The following is a 15236-nucleotide window of genomic DNA, read 5'->3' on the forward strand; positions in this document are numbered from 1 at the left end:
TGGAGCTAGACACCTATGATATTTTAAGAAGAATCTGCAAGGTCCAAAAATCCTACCCTAATCAAAAGTTAGAGAAGGCAAAACTATAAACCTAACTAGTATTGTAAAACTCAAGTTGGAAATACTGAGAGGGGGAAGAATCAGTGTTTCATTTAAATTAGTTAATTTTAACTTCACAGAGCATTAATTATCATTAGCATTAGATCGAAACATAAACAGTTAACAACACCATTCAACAATACACAACATCAAAGACGTACACCAAAGTTTTTTACGTGAAAACCCTTCCTGTAGAAAAACCATCGTACGCTTTTAACATAGGTCTTTTCAAGATTACATCAATGCGAAGCTCCAACTTCCGAGATTCTCCAGCAAAAATTGGGAGGCTCCAATGCCTTGGTTTACTAGCTGCAACTGGAAGGACGCTCCAACACCCTGATTTACCAAACTCCGATTGGAAGGATGCTCCAATGCCCTAATTTATCAGCTCCAACTGAAAGGATGCGCCAATGCCCTGCACAAGCTCGAACCTACCCTAGCACCACCTTGTCACCTTGAATTTTTCTTGTTAGACCAAGCATTGGTAACTCCACGAATAATGCATTTTATTAAGAAAATCATTAATATATACAAGGAGAGGGAGACTATTGCAATTTGTATTCTAATGTCTCTTCATCTTTTCATTTTTTGTATTTACAATATTTTCCTAATCCCTAAAGTTTAGGTGTCAACATTCCCCCCTTAATCTGAAGGAATGTTGGTGGGTCCAAACATCATTTTCAATCTTTCAAACTTTTCTCTTCCAAGCAATTTGGTGAAGATGTTTGCAATCTGCTCGTTTGTGGAACAATGGTGTACGTGAATAGTATTGGCCTCAACATGATGTCGAATCAAAAGAAGTTTGTATTGATATGCTTGGTTCGATCATGGAACTTTGGATTCTTGGCCAATTTTATTAATTTTATTGCAAAAGTATTTTCAATCAAAAGAGGAGTAGAATGCACTTGTTTCTCTTGCAAATTTTCAAGAATTTTCATTAGCCATACAATTTCCATTGTTGCCTCTGCAACTGCCACATATTTTGCCTTGTGGAATTTGTTGCAACTAATTGCTTGTGTGACCTCCAGGAGAAAGCTCCTCATCCAAGACTCATAACATAACCTGAAGTAGATACCCCAGTTTCTTTATCTCCATCAAAATGTGAATCAGAGCATCCAATCAAGCTGAAGTCATCCACATGTGTATACTTGAGTCCAAAGTCTTGAGTTCCCTTCAAGTACCTTGAACTCGTTTTGCAACTCACCAATGATCCTCACAAGGTTTTTGCATAAACCTAGAAAGGGTTCCAACAACAAATGAAAAGTTTGATGTAGTAGTCAAGTAATTAAGACTTCCTATGTGTTGTTTGTACTTTGTTGCATCCTCAAATTCTTTTTTTTTTTTTGGATGTGAGCTTTAAATTTTATTCCATTGGAGTGGTCAAAGGATTTCACTCAGCCATGCCAAATTTGTTCAACAAATCTCCAATGTACTTCTTTTGAGAGAGAAATATAAACTTCGGATATTGGGTTACTTTAATACCCAGATAGTAGTGAACGTATCCCAAATTTGTCATCTCAAAATCTTTCCTCAATTCTTTCTGTATGGATGCAATGCAATTTTCATCGTTCCCTATCATCAGTAGATCATCTACATACACCACAAGATATACAACAGTTTTTCCAACTTTCTTGACAAATAAAGTTGCATCGTCAAGATCATAGTGTTTGAAATTTAGTTTCAAAAGATGCTCAGTCAATTTCTCATACTAGGCTCGCGATGCTTGCTTGAGGCCATACAAGGATTTGATAAGCTTTGCATACTTTGTGCTCTCGTCCCTTCACAACAAATCCTTCTAGTTGAGATAAAAAAGCATTCTCTTTCAAATCTTCATTCAAGAAAGCAGTTTTTACATCCATTTGATGAACTTTCCAACCATTCTGAGTTTCCATTGCAAAGAGAGTCTGGATGGTAGCCCATTTTGTTGTGGAGGCAAAAGTTACCTCATAATTGACCCCTTCTTTCTGTGCAAAACCTTTGCCATGAGCATAGCTTTATGCTTGTCAAGTGAGCCATCTGCTTTATTCTTGTTCTTGAAGACCCACTTGTAACCAATTGATTGGGTTCCCAATGGAGGGTCCACTAACTTCCAAGTTCAATTCTTTATAAGAGCATCATGCTCTTTCTGCATTACTCCTTTCCATTCATCATGAGAAGCAAATCTTTAAAGGAAGTTGGTTCGAAATCTGTAGACAAATTTAATTCACAATTATAAGAAACATCCATATCAACAGCTGAATCAGAATAGTCTACATCACCTCCATTTTGTCTAGTAGAGCTTCTTATTCCCATCTTTCCAACCTCATCAAAATGAACACTTTCAAGTGTCTTAGAGAGCCATTTTGGAGGACCATTCTAAGATGGCCCAGGTTGTTCAGTTGACTGAGATGGGACTAAATCAAGATTTGGCCTTCCAATTCTCTCAATCACATCACTTAAAGTTTCTTCTTGATTAGAGGTTGGAGCTTCATAAGGGGGAGAGTGTTTCAGAAGGAGATTCCACAGATTGATCCAAGATAGGGATCCCCTCTTCAAGATGTGGAATCTCATTATCAAATACCTGAAAAAGATTTTTCATTCTTGAATCTATCCAAGCGATCAAGCTATCGCTCAACAACATTGTCAGCCTTGGAAGATTCTAGAAAAATTACATTTCTAAACAATATAAACTTCTTATTTGCTTCATTATAGAGGGTCCACTAACTTCCAAGTTCCATTCTTTATAAGAGCATCATGCTCTTTTTGCATTGCTTCTTTCCATTCATCATGAGAAGCAACTTCTTTAAAGGAAGTTGGTTCGAAATCTGTAGACAAATTTAATTCACAATCATAAGAAACATCCATATCAACAGTTGAATCAGAATAGTCTACATCACCTCCATTTTGTTTAGTAGAGCTTCTTGTTCCCATCTTTCCAACCTCATCAGGATGAACACTTTCAAGTGTCTTAGCGAGCCATTTTGGAGGACCATTCTGAGATGCCCCAGGTTGTTCAGTTGACTGAGATGGGAGTAAATCAAGATTTAGCCTTCAAATTCTCTCACTCACATCACTTAAAGTTTCTTCTTGATTAAAGGTTGGAGCTTCATGAGGGGGAGAGTGTTTCAGAAGGAGATTCCACAGATTGATCCAGGATAGGGTTGCCCCAGGTTGTTCAGTTGACTGAGATGGGAGAAAATCAAGATTTAGCCTTCAAATTCTCTCACTCACATCACTTAAAGTTTCTTCTTGATTAGAGGTTGGAGCTTCATGAGGGGGAGAGTGTTTCAGAAGGAGATTCCACAAATTGATCCAGGATAGGGTTCCCCTTCAAGATGTGGAATCTCATTATCAAATTCCTGAAAAAGACTTTGCATTCTTGAATTTGTCCAAGCAATCAAGCTACCACCCAACAACATTGTCAGCATTGGAAGATTCCGGAAAAAATTACATTTCTAAACAATATAAACTTCTTATTTGCTTCATTATAGAGACGATATACTTTAGAGGTATCTGAGTACCCCCAAGAAGATACATTTTCAACCCCTTGCACCAAGTTTGTTTTTTGTTCCTTAGGAATCAAGGCATAACTTGTGGAACCAAAAATCTTGAGATGCCTCACAAAGGGAATGTGACCATACCACATTTCATAGGGAATCTTGTTTTTGAGAGCATGAGATGGACACTTGTTCTTAATATACACTGCATATAGAACTGCATCAACCTAGAACATCAGCTTTACATTTTTTTAAACATCATTGAAAGTACCATATTTAAGATTGTCATGTTCATTCTTTTAGCTACACCGTTTTGTTGAGGATTATAAGGCACAAGTGTTTGATGTTGGATCCCATGCTGGCGAAGATAGTTTTCAAATTCATTTGAAGGATGTCCTTTTCCATTATCAATACGAATGGAACCAATATGAGATTGTGTATAGTTTTCAATCCATGCATGAAAGTTTTTGAAAGTTTCAAAAGCTTCAAATTTGCTCTTCAACAAATATACCCAACACATTCTAGTATAGTCATTGATGAAAGCATCATGTATTTATTTCCATTTGTAGAAGGAACATGCTTAGGGCCATACAAGTCAAGATGAATCAATTCAAGTTTCTATGTGCTCTGGAATGAGAATCATGAAGTGATTGTTTGTGGTGTTTTCCTAAGATATAAGCATCACATTGCTTAAGTTTCCTAGGAATGGTTGGCAAACCAATAACACCATTTCTCTTCAATAAACAAAGACTATCATAGTTCAGATGTCCAAATCTAGCATGCCATAAGAGACTAGATGGTAGTGTACCTTCATCATACTGAGAACTGTATGCAAAGTTTTGTGCACAAGCAAAGGTTCCTTGCAACTTCAAGAGTCTTTCTTCTTCTATCCCAGTCATGACAAGTGAGTTGTCTGATGCTTTTCTCACCTCAACCTTGCCATCAAACATGTGAATGGAGTGTCCTTGTTGGCTAATGTGAACTAAGGACAGCAAGTTTCTCCACAACTTTGGGAGGTAGAGAACATCATGTAGATGAAATTCGAAGAGTTCATGCAATTTGAGCTTGATGGTGCCAAGTCCAGATGGCTTGAGTTTTGATTTGTCTGCAAAGTAGACTGCTCCATCTACATTGTCATTGAATTCTTCAAAGAATCTCTTCGAAAGGTCATGTGGCAAGTTGCTCCTGAATCAAGCAACCATGCATCTTTCCACAAAGCAAGTGAAGCATTAAACAAGTCTTCAATTACTCCAATATTGCAATGTGCCACAATATAATGAGCGAATTCGAGTGCTTTACCTTTCCCTGGATCTGGTGATTTGCCTTTCTCTTCATTTCTTTCTTGTTTGATTTTGTCCCAAGAGAGCTTGCATGTGGAAGCATCATGTCCATTTTTGTTGCACCGTATACAATGAAGATCAGGTCTTCCTCCTTGGTAATGTTTATCCCCCCTGCCTCTTATTCTTCTTTCCACGCCCTCTTCTGCCACCTCTTCCTCTAGAAGAATCTTGTGCTCAATTCTTCTCTTTATGTGCAAGGCACACAGCTTCTTCAGAAGACTGAGCAACTGTCTTCTTCTTCCCAAAAGCTCTCTCTTTCTACAATCTTTTCCACAAGAGAATCAAAGGAAGTCTCCTTAAGTTTGCCATTGGCTTGTAATGATTCAAGATAATGAGAATAAGTGGGATATAGTGCCTTGACAAAAGTTGTGAGAGGAACATCTATTTTATCTCCAGTAACTTCTATATCATGCATAATATCTCTAATTTTAGAGGTTATGGCAAGGGGATCATCATCTTTCAATTCAAGATTAAAGAGCTTGCTCATAAGTTAGACTATTTTAAGCTCAGAGTGTGAGTCATATGTGTCTTTCAGCTTCTTTAAAGCACTAAAAGCATTTGTAAATGGTGCAATGTGATGACTCACATCTTCATTGATTGATGTAGCAATCAAGGCATAGGCCTTGTTGTTCTTGTTTTCCCATATGGCAAGCTCTTTGTCTGATGTCGACCTTTCAGGAGGATTGACACCTTCCCCTCCACAAACACCTTTCCACAATTCATTGAAAATGAGGGTATGTTTTATCCTTCTAAACCATTCACCGTAGTTCTCTTTGCCAGTGAGTACTACTCCAACTATGGAGATGAGTGAGCGCATCTTGCAAAATTCATACAACTTTGTCCTCAAAAATTAATCAAAAAGACCCTAAAAATTACATTGGAATTATCAAGTTTTACTTCAGGTTCTCTATCTCGAACAGTTGCTTTAATAAAATCACAACACTCACAAATATGCAAAGAATACAACTAGCATATATAACTTAGATATAACCTGCATATAACAAGGCATTTGTACCATATTTCTCATGTAAACCAATGCATCAACACATATTCAGATTTCGGACCAGCATATAAAATCAATTTAACGTTGTATATTTAACCTTAGCTCACATTCAATTGCAAGACTCACAACATTTTGTTCACCATAACCAATTCAACGCACCATAAAGATGATTTAAACCAAGGCAATGCATATTAAATATAACATTAACCAGCGCACATACCAGGTCTGCTTCAACGGCTTTCAAAAGTTGGCTTCACAACATGCATACACATTGTTCAATGCATTCACAACTAGCGTACACACTTCAATACTTCAACAGAGAATTAACACACAAAGACTCCAATTCAACGCCTTCAATGCATAGATTCAACACCAATACAGCTTATAATCCAACGCACTTATAACCAACTCCAATACAATGCACATATACTCTAGCACTTAATTGAATCAATGCTCAACCAACATTCAATTCAAACTTGTGTATGAATCACCAGGAATAACACATGGAGATGCTCAAACTATTCAACACATTATACTGATATTAAGCACGCAGCGATTATAGAGACAGCACAAAAAGTATGATCCAACGCACAATGAATTAATGGCTCCAATTTTCACAAAGAAACAGAGCAGGGACAGCTCTAAGTTGGAGCAGAAAACTACCAAAGGACAGGAGTTACAAGACTAAAATGGAACCTATGGACCTACGTTCTGATACCATGTCAGGCCAGGCATTAGTAACTCCACAAATAATGCATTCTGTTAGACACACATGGAATGTGAACAGACATTAATAATAAACAATGAGTTACCTTTCTTATTAACATAGATGTACATTTATAATATATTCTTGTGACCCTTGGACTCATCTTCCAAGGTCTCTTGGACTTCCTTTGACTATCCAACTTCCACACCTTAACCCTTAGCGAATTAGGTGTCCAACACCCCCTCCCTTAATCCGAAGGGGTATGTATGAATCCAAGAAGAGAGGTGTAATACAAAATGTGCGAACTATGCATGGAAACACTAGGTTGAATGTGCTCTCTAAGATGTTCGTATAAGGTGGTGATATAAGGATGACCATCAACACTGGAACGCTTAGTACAGTTCCTGAAACTCTTCCAAATCTAGCAAGAAGTTGAAGTCTTCTACTAGAGGAAGTGCTCCTAATGCATTGAAGAGGGAGACCTTCAACCTAGAAAAGGGAGGTCTACAACCTACATAAAAAGGGGGGAACCTCAACCTAAAAAGGGAGGTCTCAACCTGCGGTGGAATGGAGCTCTCGGCGAAAAAGGGAGCATCGTTGGAATCGAGCTCTCGGCGAGAAAGGGAACTCTCTGCGAGAAGAGTTGTCATATTGATTATTGTTGCGTTAAATTTGTTTTGTGTGCTTCGCGTGGCTTAAAACTGTGTGGAAAGAGTTTATAAAAGTGGTATATTATTGTTCATATTCTTCGCTAACTATTCAACATCCCTAATGCGTTCTACATCCCGTTTGTCACTACACCATTTTGATGTTTCTAGAAAAGAACGTTGATTTCTGGAAGATTGTAACAAACCCATTGTATGTCAAGAAATTCCTACCCAGTGAGATGGAGATTTCAACCTCTTCGATCTTGTCTCAGACTTGATGTTAGGAGACCTGTTGTGTCTTCTAGATCTTGATCCCTCGTCTATCCCACTGGAAGTTCTTCCCCTTGGAGAGGACCACATTCGTGGAGAGCATGTTCTCGATCTTGAAGAAGGCTTCGAAGGTGAGCAAAATCTATAAGATTCATATAGCTTGAGATATTGTCCAGAGATTGACTTTTAAAGATTTTGCGATCTAGATTGGTTGCCTGCAAAAAGGGGGCAAATTTATCTATCACTGTGGATTGTAATTTTGGCATTATTTAGGAGTTTAGTGGCAATAGTTTGAAGGCTGAGTTTCATTCTAAATTGAAGCCAACGCTATCCTTTGAGGATCGAATTGGTGTATTTTCTTGGATATTGTTCATATCAGAGATTATTATTGAACTAGATTGAAATTGTTGTTGCCAGGACAAGTTCTCTTGGATTCAAGATTGGTACCAGAACATATCTTTCTGAAGCCTAAATTGACTTATTGCCTTGTTGGAAGTTAAATTCTCAAGTGAATTGGAGCAAATTCATTTTTGCAGGAGGAGTCTATTTCCTTGAGGAGGTCGAGTTGTTCCAGACATTAGCATTCCTTTAGGAGGCCAAGTTCAGGTTAAGCTTGCAGAGTAATTCTCACCATGGATAGCAGGGGATCGTTTTGATTATGGGTTGAATTGTCACTCCAAGAGGCCGAGTTGGTTTCTCCCAAAGAGGGTGAATTTACTCCACAGCGCAGTCTGAATTCTGAAGCAAAAATTGTCCCTTAGCAAGGTCGAATTTGTCCAACAGAGGTAATGCTTTTGCTTTACATTATTCTCTTGTAAATATCCTTTTAAAGAAGTTATTTTCTTTGGCCATTAGCTATTCGATATTGGGAAAAGAAAAACTTGAATAGAAGACAACATCTCATTCACCGAGTCTATACCATTGTGATTATGGCCAAGACTTATGAAGTATTAGAGTTTTTGAACATTCTAATACAGTCTACTACTAATGATACATTAAAAGTCAATAAATCCTCTCTTGATGGCATCAAAATCTGTTTACAAAATGCAAAAGAAAACATTGAATTTTTGTACTTGGAGTCTCAACTATAGCAGGATGAGTTAGAATAGAAAAGACATAATTCTGAACTTGTTATTGTTCAGAATAATCCCCTTTTTGAAACTGAAGTTGGCTTCCATCCACTCTCAGCAAGTGATAAAATTAGTGACATTGAGGTTGACTCCCATCATGTGCCCATTTCAGAAGCAAGTGCAGAAATTCAGCGTTCACTTCCCAAGCCCATCATCAGACCTTAGGAAGAGCTTGTCAGCAACAAGCACAGAACATGTCTTGGATATGACAAGGAGGTGTCCTTTCATATTCTAGACTATTCCAAGCCCATTCAATTTCAAAGTGTTGGGTTTCTTCATGACAATTCACCTTCAAATGTTACAGATTTTGCTCCTCTTCCACAGCAACCACAACAGAATGTTAAATGCCAACATTGTGACAAAGTTAGCCATATGAAAGATCATTGTTTTGATCTTCATCTATGTGAGCATTGTCATAAAACTACTTATTCTTCAAACAGATGCTTCAAAAACAAGCCTCCTGTAAGAACAAAGATTCACCTTGGATGGATCACTTCTTGGCAATGGGCTTCAACAACCAAGAATATATTTCAGTCATATGACAGAACTTGTACTAGAGTATTGAACAGTCTTGCAGTTGAGTTTTCTCCATCTTCTTACCTTGTATTTGACGAGGGGGAAGTGATGGTCATCTACAAGCCTCAAAGACACAGAAATTCAAGCAAGCCTGAGCCACAACCTACCATACCAGATTCAGAGTTCCAGCTTCAACTAATGTCTTCTGTGAGATCATATCTGTGAGACCTTACATTCGACTGCAGTCTCAAACAATAAATTGTGAATCAAACCATTGACAATGATATCAATCTTCTTCACGCAAAGAATCGATTTGACTATGAGCATCGATTTGGTGATTTGGATTCTCGACGTGTTTATTCACAATATTTGATTCACGTGAATTCTAATTAGTTGACCTTCACAACTTGCTATACTTCTGCCAGACATACTGCACAAGGTGCCAGAGCAAACTTCCGTAACCATAATAAATTTGACTAGTTCGTAGGAGATTATGCCTAAACCAAGAGATTGTGAATGAGACCAGAACGGGACCAAAACGAGGATTGTGCATCAATCTGTCTTCTCTGAACTAGAACACCAACAAATGTGACCAACACCAATGAACGTGACCAAGAACTAGATTCCAGACCACTTGAATTCAACTACACACAATGTTCACCGCAAACTAGAAACTATGACCAGTTTTTTTCTTGCCACAAAACTCACGAGAATTGAACAACAATCAAATTTTTCCTGCCACAAAACTCACGAGATTTTCTTGTACTTATACACAACTCAAAACCCTGAAACATCTAATACACAAGTTCATTGTGTCATTGAATGGAACAATGCCCTATATTTATATCAAACATGAGATCCGGGTTAATGAAAGGCCGACAAGATACACCAACATATCTGGATACCGCACTAAAAAATTAATATATATCAAAAAAATGCCTTTCACAACTTTTTGAAATGCCGAGTAGAGCTCATAATTTTTTAATTTAATTTTCAAAATATTTTCATCCAAGGCCAACTTGAACCTTTATGCTTGGAGCCAATTTGTACTTGTCTTCTACTTTAATATTTATTTCATTTCTTAATCTGTGTTGAATTGGTCAATGAATAGAAACTGCCAGGACCCATAAACATTATCCAAAGCCCAACACATTCTCATAAGATTTTTATGCCAAATTGTTGATCCAATATATCATCCATTTAGGGCATCATGTCCATACTTTGGGGCATCAACTTTGGGATGACATACCTCCTCAACCGGGAGTTACGAGGCATGCCACATACCATTGCAATCGACACGACGAGGAGAATTAGACAAAGATGGTCTTGAGTGCAAATACACTAATCTTCCCATCCAAGAACTTCATCAAACGTGGGGTATCATGACCACACCACGGGGGCTTGCTTTCTTCTGGGGCTTCTTGTCCATTGGAGCTTAGACCTAAAGCAATCCACAGCAAATATTAAAAGCGTTCAAAGACGACATTGGCATCAATGACAACACCATTCAACAACCAAATTGACTTCGACTCAACCAACTCAATCGAGTTGACCCCCTAATCAATTCGACTCAGCCATCTGCTAAATTCAAGGGACCAATTTGGTGTTGAAACAATCGAGTCAAGGCATGACTCAACCATTTCAATATCAAGTTGACCCATCCTGATTTAGTCCATATCTACTTAGCCAGTTCAGTCCTTGACCCCACCACATCAAACTACGCATGAATAAGTAAAAAAAAAAACACTAAAACATAATTTCTAACAATATAAACCCTACCAAAAAGCTATAAAGAGACCCTTGCCCTTCTATTTGCCTCACACCTCTCATTGAGCATTTAGAGTTTTGGGCAACATAACGAACAGTGATTTAGAGTGAGCTTGGAGCTTGTTTGGTAATTATCATTGGTTGTTTGCAGTGGATTTGGCATTTAAGTGAGGAGACTACAGCCCATCTTCAAGCTTGGAATATTTGATGATTAATCATGTTGATCAATCTATGTAGTAGGCCAATCGCTCATAGCATGTTCCCTAGACTCTAGAAACAATTTAAAGCCTCACTGATTATGTACTTTGTTGCTGATATGTATTGCACTAGATGCCATCATGCCATTTTGATATAATCACACGTACATTGTATATACATGAGCAGACTTTGCAAATTTTGTCTCTAATTGGTTGGATGTAATATCCCTCTTAGAGAGATTACCTTTGTAATGAAATTCTGAGTCAGGGTTTCAACTTTCAACGAACACATGACAAAATTATATTTTATAACAATGTTGCAGCACTTCATCAAACTCCATAGCAGTGATGGTCTTTTATTATGTGCTCAAGAAATATAGTAAAGAACTCAAGCAACAGTTGATTCCACAAGCAACCACTATACAATTAGAGCCAATTTGACAAGCAATTAGCAGACTTACTATTCTTCACATGCAGTACAGAGATCCACAGTTTCCCAATAGGAATATCAACACAAAATTAGTTTTCTTAGGCATACAAACTGTGCCCTAACCTCAGATTTACTAATGTCGCTTTTATGCTTAGATGTGCTAATGGAACTGCTTAGTGCTTATAAGTTATAAGCCTAAGCTCACTGCTACATAATGATAAACCTGGTATCAATTTGCTGGTCATCAAGGTTTTGGCCCAGTGATTCGGGCATCCTCCATGCGCTGTTTAAGCCCAGTACCACCCTCTTTCAATAGTTGGCACCCTAATAGCCTTGTCTTTGCCTTGTGTCAACCTGTTGCCACAAAATCCAGCCAGTCAGCCTCTACGCTGCTACAATATTCAACCATCAACAACCTATACAGACCAGCCCCTCAGCTGGCACCCTAAAGTAGCTCCCCTGGGCCCTTGCTGCCTCACTCTCCAACCAGACGGTAGCTTATACCCTGAACTTGGACTTCTGACAATTCATTGCCACAAGAATTCAACCACTCGCTACCTCAGACAATCCAATCCATTGCCCTTTATATAACCCAGTCCTCACAGCCTCAACTTCCACAGCACCCTTATGCCCCTGATTCGGCCTTATGCCAATTCACTGCAACAAGAAAATAGAATCCAGCCTGTCGGTACCCTTAAGACCCTGAACTCAGTCACCTCAGCAAAGAAAGATGAGAGCAGAGATTGGCTAGGGTGGAATCTTTCTCCCCTTTAAAATGACTATAGCCTATGAGGTTAGATAAGCTACTACATCCTTCCTTGGGCAATTAACTTGAAGAGGACATTAAATTGGAATCACGGTTTGGAATCTTTTAAATATATTTTTCATTAAAATTTAAATATTTGATGTATTTTTTAGTAAACCAAGTCATTGAAATCAGACCAGTCCAAGTCATTCCAAGTCAGAGACCGTCAACCGATTCCGAGGCTAAGCCCGAGTTTTAAAACATTGCCCCTAACAGCTAAGTGGAGGTGTTAAAACCCTAGCCTCCAGAAAAAGAAAGGGCTTCTTTTTTTTATCCACCACAAAACTTATGTTCAATAGCAGAGAAGTTACATGGGTTCTCTGTTTATTGTTCTATGTTAGAGCAGAGGGAGAGAAAAAGATCGAGTTGTTGCAGACAGTGAGCAGAATCAAGCGAGGAGTCATGCATCTGCTCCATAGCTGAGTAGTGCCAGGCCTTTGGACAGAGAAAATTAGAGTTGTGATGGAACTGGAAGTGCAGTATCTTCTAGAGTTGTGGAGTTGTATTAATTCCCATGCTCCATGAGAAAGCCAAAGTTGTATTTGACAATTTTGCTTTTGGCATTTTTAAAATAGACTTTCCTCAGGGAAACTTGCCATGGGAAGATCTCCCTTGATACTTTTTCTCCAAAGACACTATTAAACTAAACTAAGAGACCAAGATATTCTAAAATCAGCGATAACCACTGGATTTCTCTTCTCAGCAAATGTAAAATACTAGTTTTGCCAAAAAGGAAGTTTACAGCCAAAGATAGGAGAGCTGATCAATTGTCCAGACTTACAAAGCACCTTAAAATAATTAGAAGATGCCTGGAATGTAATTAAAATATTGCCTTGGTCATTGAAGATTCTGCTTCACATGGAAAAGGACGAATGAGCTGAGAGTGGGAAGTATGGATGACATTGAGAGGTTTATATATGCTGAGAATAGGAAATATGGATAACATCGATAAACCTCTCAATGTCATCCATACTTCCCATTCTCAGCACATTAGTCCTTTTCCATGTGAATGCCAAATCTTCAATGACCAAGGCATTCGTGAAGACTACAGCATTTGCAGAGCTGCCAACCCTGTGTCTCCCAAACAGAAGCCAAGCGCCTCAATGACATCGCCAATGCAATCAAAAACAAGCAAAAGATCAAATTTGGGAGAATTGTAGATAGAAAAATCTAGGAATTGGAATCAATGCTTATCGGTGAATATAAGGCCTGGGCGGATTTTAAGGACCGGCGCTATTCTTCATCACTCGACTTGTTTTCTGATGTCTGTCCTCCTTTCACTTATGGTAAAGGCGTTCCTATTATTTGGAATTTAAATAATTCTCCAAATAGTTCCTTCAAAGTTTTCGGAAAAATTCGTAATGTTCCTTGTATATTTTCAGTTTACCCCCACCCAATTTAACAACTACGAGTCTACGACTAACAGACTGCTAGTGTTTTATCTCCAGTTATTTCTCCAATTTGAGCAAATCTGGAATGAAATGCACATCCGGATCCTTTATTTTATAATATGGTAGAAAAAAGATTTGGCAAAATATCGCGGGGCCTCAATCCAGATAAAAGAAATATAATTTCAAAAACAGTGGTCAAACCTGAGTGGCATTTGTCCCAATGAAATTTGTCACCTCCTCCAGCATTATTAAAGAGGCCAGAAGCTGGAACGTACAAACTCGCTTGCCGCAATTTCTCCTGCAAACATGAGGCCTAATGTGAACGTGCAGAGCCCACTCAAGCTCAAATCAATTTGACGTTGTGGGGTTTCAATGCAATTTGCAAGACGAAAAGCAATTAAATAATTGCATATAATTAATACAACAACCAAACCACTTCGGCAGGCATTACCTGGCGTCCAACTGACTTAACTGAACCTTTGACAGATCGAAGTGCGATCCACCATGCATATATGAAACCATTTGAACGAACCATCGATGACAGAATTGTTTTGTCCCTTCGAACAATTGGCTCCTGAATACTCTAAGAAAGCCTAGAGATCTGGCATGCGCATAAAATAAGTAATTTAGAGAACTGCCCGAAAGGGAAAACAAAGATTAAACTTTTACGGCCAGGAATTTAATTTTTCAAATACTTCGTGAGCCTTCTCAGAGAACAACGGTGGCGTTTGTGTATTGGGATTGAGATGAATCCAGGTTTGTCCGTACGATGCAGTCAATGCATCGCCATCAAATGCTATCATGCTCCTGCCAAGCATCCAACAAATTAACTCAGTTAACCAGTTTCAATATCACTGCAAACGTAAAATCATGTAAACCCTAGAGTAGGGAATTCATTTTACAATGGCGGCGTCCAGTAGTTTCAGAATCCAAGGGGTCCGTTTCATGAAAATTTATGGCATTCCAGAAAACTCTCCAGAGTATATGAAAATAAAACAAAGTTAAAGTTTTCTGCGGAAGGAAATAACGACCTTCAAAGTCCAACGTTGTGCAATGTAGACACTATTTGAAGTCGCCCAACTGTAACTGATTTTGGCCCTTCGATTCAATTGCTTAAACCACTCTAAAACCCTGTCCTCGAGTTATCAAGGCAGATTATCCCTCGAAGCGAATCGAACATTCTAGACTTCCTCTCTCGTGTGTATGTTTATTCAATGGATAGGGAGTTACTTAACTCGCTTATTATTCGTGTTTCAAAAAACATACAACAATTTTGATCACATCATGTAAAACTTAAATTTGTTTCATCCAATTTTATTATTGAAAAAAGGAAAAGCTACATATACTTTAAGTTTTTAAAAAATTAATAGATTTGCGTTTCATTTTATTTTACGTATTTATTTCCGTGCATGATAAATATTATATTAAAAATTATTTATTTATTTAAATTTATAAATAT

At 38.1% G+C, this 15236-nt stretch overlaps 1 protein-coding gene across 6 annotated transcripts in view; it reads right to left on the reverse strand.

Annotated features, from left to right (window-relative positions):
* The window catches only part of LOC149222233 (chaperone protein dnaJ GFA2, mitochondrial-like), a 235275-nt gene extending 220276 nt beyond the window's left edge, over window positions 1-14999 (reverse strand). For 3 of the 6 annotated variants that reach the window (XR_016249417.1, XM_089385325.1, XM_089385324.1), the window contains exons 1-4: window positions 14809-14999; window positions 14473-14584; window positions 14229-14378; window positions 13979-14075 (exon numbers count right to left, since the gene is read on the reverse strand). Coding sequence is in view for 5 of the 6 variants with exons in the window: in XM_089385325.1 (XP_089241451.1) it covers window positions 13979-14075; window positions 14229-14312 (181 nt within the window). In the remaining variant the exon portion in view is untranslated. Of the gene's footprint in view, window positions 1-13978; window positions 14076-14228; window positions 14379-14472; window positions 14585-14679 lie in introns of all 6 variants that reach the window. The other 3 variants (XM_089385321.1, XM_089385323.1, XM_089385322.1) reach the window with 3 other exon arrangements.
* Between the last annotated feature and the right edge of the window lie 237 nt (window positions 15000-15236).

This window comes from Pinus tabuliformis, chromosome Q (genome assembly GCF_031772625.1).
Source record: "Pinus tabuliformis cultivar Carrire ecotype Pingquan chromosome Q, CPIR1, whole genome shotgun sequence".
Taxonomy (NCBI): Eukaryota; Viridiplantae; Streptophyta; class Pinopsida; order Pinales; family Pinaceae; genus Pinus; species Pinus tabuliformis.